Source organism: Rhineura floridana, chromosome 1, assembly GCF_030035675.1.
Source record: "Rhineura floridana isolate rRhiFlo1 chromosome 1, rRhiFlo1.hap2, whole genome shotgun sequence".
Taxonomy (NCBI): Eukaryota; Metazoa; Chordata; class Lepidosauria; order Squamata; family Rhineuridae; genus Rhineura; species Rhineura floridana.
Window position 1 is genome coordinate 141,026,090 of NC_084480.1, and position 12,213 is coordinate 141,038,302.

The following is a 12,213-nucleotide window of genomic DNA, read 5'->3' on the forward strand; positions in this document are numbered from 1 at the left end:
ATGTTTTTATTTATTGTAAACCGCCCAGAGAGCTTCAACTATGGGGCGGTATATAAATACACTAAATAAATAGATAAATAAATAATGATTGTCCAAAGTGTAATAGAGGCCTGGTGTGGATGTGGCCAGGGATAGCTTTGTTTTAAATTTGGGTGGGAGGTAGGGTTGCCAGGTTCAGGGCCTGAGACTGATCCTGTATCTTTAGGAGAAGAGAAAGTCAGCCAAGTGCTGGTGTTCTTGCAACATTGTAATGGGGAAAACCACAAGGTAGAATTGTCCCTTCCCCCTGCCCAACTGTGAAAGATACAGAAGACGTCTTGGTTGGCAGGCCCAGCCTGGTCAGTTTTACCTATCCTAATCATGATTGCATAGGAGTATATCCGATTCAACTCAATAATCATACAAATGATCAGACCTGCCTTTTCCCTCCTTCCCTTTTCCTCTCCCTTTCTCCTCCCCTCTTCCTTCTTCCGCTTCCCTGCCCACTCCAGCCCTCCATCCCTCCCCCCCAGTCAGTTTTACCTATCCTAAGCATGATTGCACGGGAGTAAATCCCACTGAACTCAATAATCAATAAACATGCAAACAACCACATCTGTCCTTCTTCTCCCCTCCCCCTCCCCCTCCTGCTTGCTCCCCTCCCAGTCCTCCCCTCTGCCTTTCCACCCCTCCCACCTCCCTCTCCTCCCTTCCCCATCCCATGGTCAGTTTCACCTATCCTAAGCATGATTGCCTGGTGTGTGTGTGTAAATCCCACTTAACTCAATAAGCATGCAAATGATCAATCCATTCTCAGCAAACTTGCACAGGATCCCATTTCTTACCTCCCGGATTAAAAAGCAGGGAAATTCACTAATAGGCAAAAAACCTTGCGGTTTAAGAATGTACCTATAGCCCACAGATATTTCTACCAAACTTTAAAAAGCAGGGAAATTGGGCAGCTATAGTGAATGCACCAGGGGAGCAGGAGACCTGAACTCCTCTCTGAGATATTGTACTGCCCTACAAAGTTGTCAAAATGCAAATACTATTTGGGTTGGTCTTTCACAGTCCAATCCACTTGCTGTGTAGCTTGGAAGAATTTGGTAACGTGCCTCTGAGCATATGGTGAGTGGTGGCAACACCTGTAATCAGCCCAAATAATAGAAGATATGTCCTGTGCTGATCTTGTTTTAGCTGGGAGGAAGCAACATTATTAAGACAGTTGATATAGTTCAGATGGTCACTTTAAATATGTCTGATTTACTTTGCAATTTTAGTGAAGTTTTCTATAGGAAATCATTTTCTTTTGCTTCTGTTTCTATGAATATGTGAAGTACAGCAACACTTTGCAAAATTTATACTAAAAAAACTCCAAACGTAATTGTGGAATAATGGCACTGACGTCTGCAAAATAATCTCCAGTGGACCTCAGAAGTGTCTCAATTTGCACAAGATAAAACAGTGGGAGGTGAAATATATTCTAGCAAAATTCTAGGTGTGCCCTATGTTTTTAATTGATTGTGAACACCTTGCCTTAAATAAAGTGGTTTAAACATAGCAGGCTGAAAACATGCATCCTCTTTTTTCCAACAACTAGAGCCATTGCTAAAGTAGCAGCATATTGGAATCAGTCTGATTTTACATTAAACTGCAGTTTCAGGTCCAACTGTTAATGTACCCAAAATAGAAATTGACCATAACCTCCAGTTTGAAACAAAAAAGGCTATCTTCACCATCATATGACATTAACCAATAAAAAGGCTTTGAAATTAATAAAAATAAATTTGACACAGATTTCTAGGATGAATAATGAGGGAAATAAAACTTTCTAGTTTAGATTCTCTGTAGAAACATTAGTAACACAGGAAAGAAGCAAAGTAAGAAGAACACCAACAAACATACAAAAATATAATTCTCCATCTTTGGAGATGGCAGGTGTTGCCACCACTCACCATATGCTCAGAGGCACACGTTACCAAATTCTTCCAAGCTACACAGCAAGTGGATTGGACTGTGAAAGACCAACCCAAATAGTGTTTGCATTTTGACAACTTTGTAGGGCAGTACAATATCTCAGAGAGGAGGTCAGGTCTCCTGCTCCCCTGGTGCATTCACTATAGCTGCCCAATTTCCCTGCTTTTTAAAGTTTGGTAGAAATATCTGTGGGCTATAGGTACATTCTTAAACCGCAAGGTTTTTTGCCTGTTAGTGAATAGATATATAGGCTTCTGAGGAAATGAAGGTGGTGGCTGGCTGGGGTCTCAACCAGCACTCTGCTTTGCTCAGCTGTCCTATAAAGAAAGTTAAAAAACAACCAAAAAATTAAAAGGGGAGAAGTGGCAGGAAAATCTGTGGCCTAGGTGCAGAACAGCTGGAGCCAGGCTCCCTAACAATGTGCCTGCTTTTTGAGAGATTCATTTCCTGCCCAAACCAATGGAACTGTTTTCTTTTGGTTGCAAAGTTTTCCTCAGAGTAGTCCCAGGATTGGATACAATCCTGTTTGTTTTGTTGTCAGATAATTTGAGGTCCTATGTCAGAAAAGTAGGACAGAAGTATAAATAACCCTTTAAAAAAAAACCATTTTTGGGAGAAAGTTATACAGGGAAATAGTCTTGCAATTAAGTTTTTTTGTTTTAACATAAAGGATTTTTTTTTAAAAATGTGACTACCTTACTTGAAGTCTTAAGTTGAATATCCCATTCTATTGCTTCATGACCCTGCCCCCTGAATCCATTCAAATATTTGTATGCCAGGGCTAATAAGTACAGGGATTCCAGAAGAATTTATGAAGTGGAATTCTTATTTTTTTCAAAAAGAAATAAAAGCAATATGGAAACGTGTTAAGACATTATTCTTAGAATATGCCTATGAGCACTAGCTTCAGCCATACTCTGTTGGTTTATAGGACAGGCTGCAAAATTTCTGCACTTTTATGCTGTTATTAACTGGACGGGTGGTTTTTAGCTTAATTTGTTATTATGGTATTTGATATTGTATTTTACTATGTACTGTATGTCGCCTAGAGTGGCCGTTAACTCGGCCAGATAGGCGACTTATAAATAAAAAATTATTATTATTATTACAAAGAAACAAACGTTCATTTTATATTTTCAGAATCTTGCTTCTTGCTGAAAACTTATCTTCAGGGAAAGGAAAAAAACCTAAAGCAAATTATTCTTAATTTTTATTGCAATTTTATTTTCTATACCAAATATAAGTAACTCCAGGAAAACTTTCCCCACAATTTGTCTTCTGAGAAACCCAAGTATGTTTGGCAGGGGACCTACGTGCATTGCAGAAGACTTTGTAGTGTGTGCTCTAAGCTTCATTCCTTGTCTTTGTAGGGTGTCAAGCTAGACCTGTCTGACCTTGCCGTTGGCCTTCCCAACTGCCACATGCACCCTAGAATGTGCCCTGTGCTCTTCTGTAGCTATGGACTATAGGGCAAGCTCAGCAGTGGTGGACAAACTGCGGTTCAGAGAATTTTATCCTTTTACTGATTTTTTTCACTGAGGAACACTGACAGCATGAAACCCTGAATAATAAATTTTGAAAACTACTGATCTACCTATGGGAAAAGTGTGCCAACAAGTAGAAATGAAGGCAATTTACGAAAGAGGGATTCACCAATTCAAGTCAAGATGAACCTTTGGCTAAAGAATACCAAATCATCACTTTCAAAGAGCAGCCAAGCACTTCTCTTAACCATCATTTCCCATAGTCCAGTATGGCTCCAAGACTAGAAATCAGATTTCAGAATATCCTACTTACCTCAAAGGGTACATGCATGTTTGGTATGGCATACTGTAGTTTCCAAAACAATTCTAAAACAGGGGCAGGGACCATCCTGCCTTGCTACACAGTAATTAGCTTTCAAAAAGCTTCCATTACTTCCAATGGGAGCTTCTCAAAAGTCTAATTACCTTGGAGAAGGAGCAATGGGCGGATGGCACTTGGGAAAGGAAGGGTTAACCCTCCCCTACCTGTGCACTCTGGCTTCTCTCAAAAACTGCACCTAATGCAGCACGTAAGTCTTTCTAAAGTTTCCATTTTGCAGGCTTCCTCTGTGAGTGGATATTTTTGGCTCACATGAACTTTTATTTCTTGCTGCATGATAGCAGGTTTCTTGTGGCACACAGCTTGGGAATTACTGGGATCCAGTACTGCACAGGTACATGTTCTGGACGAAGGAGTGACAACTTCTCTTTTTTCTTGCTAGGATGGTCTGTTGCTGCTTTTTGCAGCTGTACAGAATTACTCATGAGTAAGCCCTCCAAGCTGGCATGTGAAGCATTAGGCCGGGGTGACTTCATTAGCTGAACCTCAGCTTAAAGCACAGATTGGAACCCTGCTCGGTGCTGCTTATCATGAGATGTATAGAGAAAAGACTCCAGCTTGCCAGTCTGCATTTGATGAAGAAAGCATATAAGTAAGCAGTATCCTGGCCTATGGTGGAAGCCCCAATTTACAATCCAGACAGCTTTTGCAAATAGAAAATGACAAAGCAGCAAAACCATTTTGGATAGCAGAGCAGAGAAGCAGGACCAATACATTCCTAAACAGGGCCATGAGGTCACTAGCAAGGTTCTCTTACAGTCCCTCTGCAACTTCTAGTGAGATGGATGATGTCATGGGAATATGGAAAGGAACAGACAGCAGGCTGCAAAAAACAAGACATAGATTGAACTGGAATGGGTTGACTCAGTAAATGAGTGTGAATATAAGATGAACAAAAAGAATAGACTTTAGTCAAACCAATGAGATGGGTGTTAATGTGAATTTTTGGAAAATAAGCCAAAACAACTTGCACTAAACACACTTTCCTCAACTGCTGCCTTTCAGATAATGCTGGACTCCAGTTTCCATTAGTCCCAGGCAGGCTGGCCAATGATCAGGAATATTGGGAGTTGTAGTCCAACATCTGGAAGGTACTAAGTTAGGGAAGATCGCGCTATGCTCTTACCTTAGGCCCAAACTAGACACTACACTGAAATGGCAGCCGCACATCAGCCTCCCCCCCTTCTCTTTAAAATAAAGTAGCACTTTCCCATGCTGTGACATCACAGAGCTCCATGGTTCCCTGCACCACATCATCAGCTGCTGCTGGAGGGTGGGCAGGAGAGGAGGAAAATGCAACATTCTGTGACACTGTAATATGGGTAATGTAAGAAAAGCTCCTGTTGGATCAGATCCAAGGTCCATCTCATTCAGCATTATGTTCTCACAGTGGCCAACCAGATGCCTGTGGGAAGCCCACCAGAAGAATATGGTCGCAACAGCACTCTCCCCTCTTGCGATTTCCAGGAACTGGTATTCAGAGGCATATAGCTTCACACAGTGGAGGGAGAACACAGCTGTATCTTCCATGAAGTTGTCTAATCCTCTTTTAAAGCCATCCAAGTTGGTGACCGTCACTACATCTTGTGGGAGTGAACCTATGCCCTGGGTGAAGCAGTACTTTCTTTTGTCTAACCTGAATTTTCTTCCAATGTTCAGCTGTACTAGATGGCCCCAGGTTCTAGTATTATGAAAGAAAAAAACTCCTCTCTATCCACTTTCTTCACACCATGCATAACCTTATACACTTGTACTATGTCACCTCTTATGCATCTTTTATCTAGACTAGAAAGCCCCGATCCCCCAAATGTTGCAATCTTTCCTTATAGTGGAGTTCCTCCAGCCCCTTGATCATTCTAGTAACCCTTTTCTGAATCTTTTCTATCTCTACAATATCAGTTTTGAGGTGAGGCAACCAAAACTGTACACAACATTCCAAGTGTAATTGCACCATAAATTTGTATAATGGAATTATTATATTGGCAGTTTTATTTTCAATTTATTTCCTAATGATCCTACCTTAGAATTTGCCATTTTCACAGCTGCTGCACACCAGGTCGATATCACCAGAACTATTCACTATGACCCCAAGGTCTCACTTCTGGTCATTCACTACCAGTTTAGACTCCATTAGTGTATATGTGAAATTTGGCATATTTTGCCCCCAAAACTTCCTACATCCCTCCACTGGGAGAAATGTCCATTTATTCCTACTCTCTGCTTGTTCCTCATCCATAAGAGGACCTGTCCTCTTATCCCAGGACTGCTAAGCTTACTCAGGAGTCTTTGATGAGGGGCTTTATTTCATTTATGAAATGCTTCCTATGAAACATATTGACAGTGTCAGCTGGATTACCTATATCTACATGTTTGTTGACACTCACTCTAAAAGGCTAGTGAGACAGGATTTACCCTTGTAGAAGCTGGTTCTGTTTCAGTAAGATGTTCTTACTGAATTCTATCTTTAATAATGCTTTCCATCAGTTTTCCTGGAACAGGCATTAACCCTAGCCAACCTGCAATTTCCCAGATCCCCCAGGGTCCCCTTTTAAAAATTTGTATTAACGTTAGGCACTTTTCAGTCCTTAGTACAAGTTACAACAGCAATGTCACATCTGAGTTCTTTTAAGAACTCTGGGTGGATGCCATCTGGAACTAGTGACTTGTCTTTTTATAATTTGTCAATAAGGTCTAGAGCTTTTATCTTGTCACCACTATTTGCCTCAATTCCTCAGATTCCATGTCTGCGAAAGTTAATTCAGGCACAGGGTTCTGCCCTATATGTTCCATAGTGAAGACAGATGCAAAGAATTTATTTCAGCTTCTTCTCTGCAACCTTCTTTTTGTCCTTCAGCACACCTTTGGCCACCTTGTCATTCAAACGTCCAACCACCTCCCTAGCTTGTCCTTTACTTCTAATGATTGTAAACATTGTTTTGTGTTCCTTTTTGTTCTCCCCATTGGGCAAGACGTCCACTTTGTAAAGAAAGACTTCCTGGCTCTGCTCGTTAACCATGCTAGCTAGCATCCTCTTGAACCTGGTGGAATCCTTTCCTGATCTGTGGTATACATTCTAGTTGAACTTCTATGACTGTGGTTTTGAATGACCCACTAGCATTCTGAAAAGATTTGACTCTCTTCATTTTCTCTTTCAACTTCCTTTTTATCATACCTCTGATTTTTGGGAAATCTCTCTTGAAGTTAAATTTGACTGTGTTGGACTTACTTGGCAATTGTCCACTACCACATATGTTGGATTTGATAGCGCTTTGTGCTTTCTGCAGAAGCTGATTTATTCTGAATCAGTTCAGATCTCACACCAGGTCCTGGGTGCCACAAGTCCAGAGTCACTGTCCCTTTGGTCAGTCCATGACCAACTGTTCTAGGGAATAGTAATTTAAGGCATCTAGAAATGTTACCTCTTTGTTGTGACCGGAACACTGATGTACCTGGTTAATGTGAGGATAATTGAAGCCATCTGTTACTACAGAATTTCCCCTTTGGATGCCTCCTTGATTTTATTCTCCATCTCCAGATCTCCAGTATTTTGGTCAGAGGAACAATACTATATTCCTAGTACTAATTTATTTTGGGGACCTAGTATCACCACCCACAGCAATTCTGTGGAGGAGTCTTCCCCTTTTAGGATTTCTAGCTTGTTCAACTCTATGTTTTATTTGATGTACAAAATGTCACCACCTCCAGTACGCCCTTTCCCTATCCCCCTTAGAGAATTTGTATCCAGAGCTTACCATGTCCCCATGGTTCTCTCCATTACACCCAGGCTTTCACTATGCCCACTATATCTATGCTCCAAGCACTCCAGTTTGCCTGTCTTGCCTTAGAGACATCTAGCATTAGCAGACAAACACCTATATACAGTGTCTCTCTCCAAATGTCTTTGGCAAGTGTGTTTTACCCCCTTGTGCTTTGGCTATCATGTAGCCCTACAAATTCAATGCTTAATACTACCCCTCTGCCTTTGGACTATCATAAACATTTTCACCATCCTTGGGGGAATGATTTGTCCTAAACCAGACTAACCATGACTGGGAAGAGAGAGAGAGAGATGAGAAGCACAGCTGTCATGTAATTTACTTCATGTCTAGTTTGGTCCTTATCATGAAGGAACATGGTCTGTCATGAGGCAACTGGTTGGTAACATAAGCAATTTTTAAAAAGTACATCAGTAGCACAAGTGTAGGATATTTTTCTCCTAGGGTGGCCCTTCAGACGGGGATGGGTCAAACATCACACTCTTAAGACTCTGCAGTTCATCAAAAGGTCTGCTTTCCATGGGCTAGTGTTGTTACCAACAGCCATCTACAGTTCCTTCTGCCCTCTCCCTTGGGATGCAAGAGCGTGGAACTTGAAGTATGACATCAGCTGACAGGGATCAGGAACAGACCACCATATATATTGCTAATATACTGTGCCCTTTTCTGAGCTTTTAATTCCAAGACTTCAGAAACAAATGCTGGCTGAATAGGAGGATATGAATGTAATTTTTTAAAAAACAGCAAGTTGCCCCACAACCTTCTCTGCACTTGGAATCCTGAAGGAGGCAGCAAATTCCTTTCTGCACATGCCCCTGCAGGCAGTAGAGCACTCCCAGCAAAGAAGAGGACTCAATGGTCACCACACTCTTGGATTCAGCTGGATTTCTGACCAGGTCTTCGGTCTTTTCCTTCCTCATTATCTCTGGTGTGCCTAGTCTTACTTGCTCTTTCCCAACCCAGCTACTGGAGAAGATCAGTCACACCAGAAACAACATGGGAGAAAAGAGTATGGATGGCCATCTACTCTGTGAGAGCGGCACTGTGAGGACACATCGCTACGGAAGGGAAATAGCTGGTGGGAAGAGGGTGCTCATTCTTTGACTGTTTCTCTTCTTCAGTCCCACCCCCATTTCCCCACTGCATTGCAATCACATGCTGAAAACACCGGTTGTTAGCGATTTTCCTTCCATCACCTGCTAATAGCAAGCAGATGAGGCCAGTGAGTGTCATGAACTTGAATATGTTCATGAGTTATTAAAAATCTTATAAGTAATATCTTGGCTCAAGCAAGGGACTCTGGGAGATTTCACAGTTAGAAAAGACAGGCCTCCGACAAAGTAAAAATCTGAGTTTCACTTTCCAGCTGAAGACGGTTAGGAGAAGCCTCAACAAGCTGCACCTGGTTATCTTTGCTGATTACCAAGTGCCTGGCACCCAAGGTCATCCTTGGCCTGTACAGTTTGAACATACAGTTGGGAGGGGGGGCCGAGAAGGCGCGAAAAGGTGAGAAACATCCAGAAAAGGTTACATCAGCCACTTCCTGATTGGTCCATTAATCCTGGACCGTTAGGATTCCTTTCCTTAAGTATAGGGCTGAAAACCCCTAGCCTTTGTTCTCTGTTCTCTGCTGACTTGGTACCAGAGTTCCAAACCCTTCTGCCTTTTGTGGTTCCATGGGGGTTGCCTATGGGAGGTAACCTATGTCTGGTTCCATTGCTTCATGTTAACATCCATCTCTCTTAGGAGAGATGCCACTGCAACCAACTGCCTCATGTGTAAGTAGTTAGGTAAGCTAGTTTGTTATTTTCTTGTTGTGTGTATGAATTCTCTTGTAAGTACCTAAACCCCTGTTTGGGTGAAAGGTCTTAAAGGATTACTTGCTGCTATATTTGATGTGCACTTATATATCTTAATAAAGCTACTTCTATTTAACCTGGTGTGTTCATTGAGAGAAGGGGTGGTTCTGGATTCAGTACCTTGACCATTCTCTGTCACGTAACTACCAAAGAGGGAAAAGAAGTTAAAGCTTAAACTTAATTGGGGTAATAAACCAGAGTTCCTGGCAAGGAGTGTAACTTTGGCTCTTGCCCTATAGGATCTTGGTTTTACCTATTTTCTGGACTCAGAGATCCCCTGGCTCTGAGTGGACCAGCAACAGGGGTGGTGGCAGCCTACCTTCTACCTTGCAGGGTTGTTGTGAGCGTACACAGCCTTGGCAAGGGTGAAGTAATAGTTTTTTCGGTTCCAGTCTCATTTCCCTAAGGGTGGGGTTTGAGATTGATGCATGGTCCCTATGCCTTGACGGAAGGGATTCATGACAGTGAGTATTCCCTCTTCTCAGGGAATACAGAAAAATTTCTAGTGGGAAAGAAAAGAACTCAGACTGGTGTTTGTCATGGAGAAGCTGTTTCAAGCTCTTGCTCTGGAAGCAGTTAGAAGCAGCTGAAAGGGGGAGTAGAAAGAACAACCAACCCCCAACCCATTTCCCCACTGCACTGCAATGAAAAAGAGGCACCCAAGCATTTGCACACACAGGCTGGAGGTAATGTGCAACTCCAGCCTAAGAATCTGTCATCAGGAGTTTGGTGGCTTCACAAATGCTCTCTGTTGCTTCCTTTTGATTTAACTCTGTAATTACAATTAGAAAACCTGCAAAGCTAGCAAGTCAGTATACCTGTCTCCCTTTCATATGAGAAATTAGTCAATCATCTTATATCCAGTTCATAAATGGACAAAGTATAGGATTGCGTATCATTTTACAACTAAAATGGTAAAAGTACAAGTCCTGTACTTCACATTGAATCAGACTCATGAATTAATTCAATGTGAAGTGCAGGACTTGTGCTCTAAGCAGAGGTTGCCTGGCTTTGGAACCTGTTTCTTCTGCATAATTTCCTCCGTACATGCAGACTGTGCTTCCAAAGAGATACAAGAGTACACCATCCTGTACTTTTGAGCCACCACAACAACCCTGTGAATTTAGGACCGAGTTTCTACACAGGAAGTACATCAGTGGAGGCAACACTGAGCAACCTGTATGAAGATAGTCATCTATCTCAACTGAACACACATCTTACACCACATGCTTTATGTTCTGCAAATCCAAGATTGGCTGTGGCTTTGTGGCAGATGGGCACTCAGGAGCAATGCAGATGTAAGGATGATGACAAAAGTAGTATCAGGTCACAGAGGGTCCTCCACCCACAATGTGGGCCCAGCTTTGCTACCTGGATGGCAGACGTCTTCCTAGTCAAATGCTAGTCTAATCCCAATGTTGCTGAGATGTTTAGCATTCCCTCACATATTCACTATATTTCAATAACTGTCATATTTTAAAAAGTTTCAAAATTGCTCTGCGGATGGAAAGAGATATTTATATCACATCATAGCAGTTAGCCAATCACTGCTACCCATAGGCAGCTCATGCTACAAACTTGCAGAATGCTCTCGCCCCAGAACTCAACCCTGGAAGATTGAAAGGCACTTTTGGATTGAACAGAGTGAGATGTCTTTCAAACTGGCCATATCAGTTTCACAAACATTACTTCATCCATCTTCACTCAAAGACAACCATGATTAAGTGAGTGGGCATCAGCTGTGCTTCCTTCCTCCCTTGCACTCCTTGCCTTCCATGTCACATGCAAATTACATTAAAAGAAAAATGTGGAATGAGAAATTATAAAAAATCTGCATGTAGGCAGTCTTACGTCTCACCAGCAATGTCGCAGAGCTCGGCATCTGAGGCATTTGCTAGCGCTTCCTCCAGTTCCGGTTCCAGAGTTACACTTTCCAAAACAGGATCAATAGACTTCTGCTTGGGGACCCAGATTTTTCCTATAAATACAAGAACAACCTTAGCTCCATGACAGCAAACTGGCAATTGCTTTAACAATGGGGATTTATGTTGCCTTGCCACAGACTCCTAGTAAATAATATACACAAGATCAGGAACAAAACCTAGTGTGACCCAATATAAAAGTTCAGACGGGTGTGCACGTATGCTTTGATTCTGCAAAAGTGCATAAAAACCACAGGATATATCATTGGACATAGAATTCACCTTCCTGAGATGGTTTGTGCTCTGTAGTGGGATGTGGAACAATTAAGTGGACTTGACTGCTTTGGTTCTAGCCTGAAAAAAGGGCTACAGTATTACCTGGATTCTTCTCCTCCTTCTCAGGTTCTGCCCCCTGATAAGTGTTCCCTGGGGAATCTCCTCCTCTGCCAGGTAGCAGTGGTCATTTTCCTCCAAGTGTATGAGAACTCTCTCTCTCTCTCGTGTGTTTGTGTGTCAGAAAGAAATTACTTTCACTTGCTTTCCAGAATAGTAACTGTATTGGCCTGTTGCACAGACAAAAGAAATCATCTGGATACTTACTTGAGTAGTCCCATCGAACCCAGTGGGGCTTACTTCTGAGCAGGCTTGCATATGGTTGGGAATAGTTAATCCAGAAAACTTTTGTCTCTGGCTCTGCCACTGTTGGCATGCAACCCGCCCTGACCGATTACTCCTGAGGGAATGCAGCCCTTGACATAAAGGTTCCCTGCCCCTGTTTTCATGATAGGTGCAATACAAGGGATCTGTTCCCCACAGGTTATTTGCTAGCACACAGCC

At 42.2% G+C, this 12,213-nt stretch overlaps 1 protein-coding gene across 7 annotated transcripts in view; it reads right to left on the reverse strand.

Moving 5' to 3' along the window:
• The window catches only part of TMOD1 (tropomodulin 1), a 60,146-nt gene that overhangs the window by 16,497 nt on the left and 31,436 nt on the right, over positions 1-12,213 (reverse strand). For all 7 annotated transcript variants that reach the window (XM_061634274.1, XM_061634267.1, XM_061634271.1 and 4 more), the window contains exon 4: positions 11,313-11,432. In XM_061634274.1, the coding sequence (XP_061490258.1) occupies positions 11,313-11,432 (120 nt within the window). The remainder of the gene's footprint in view (positions 1-11,312; positions 11,433-12,213) is intronic.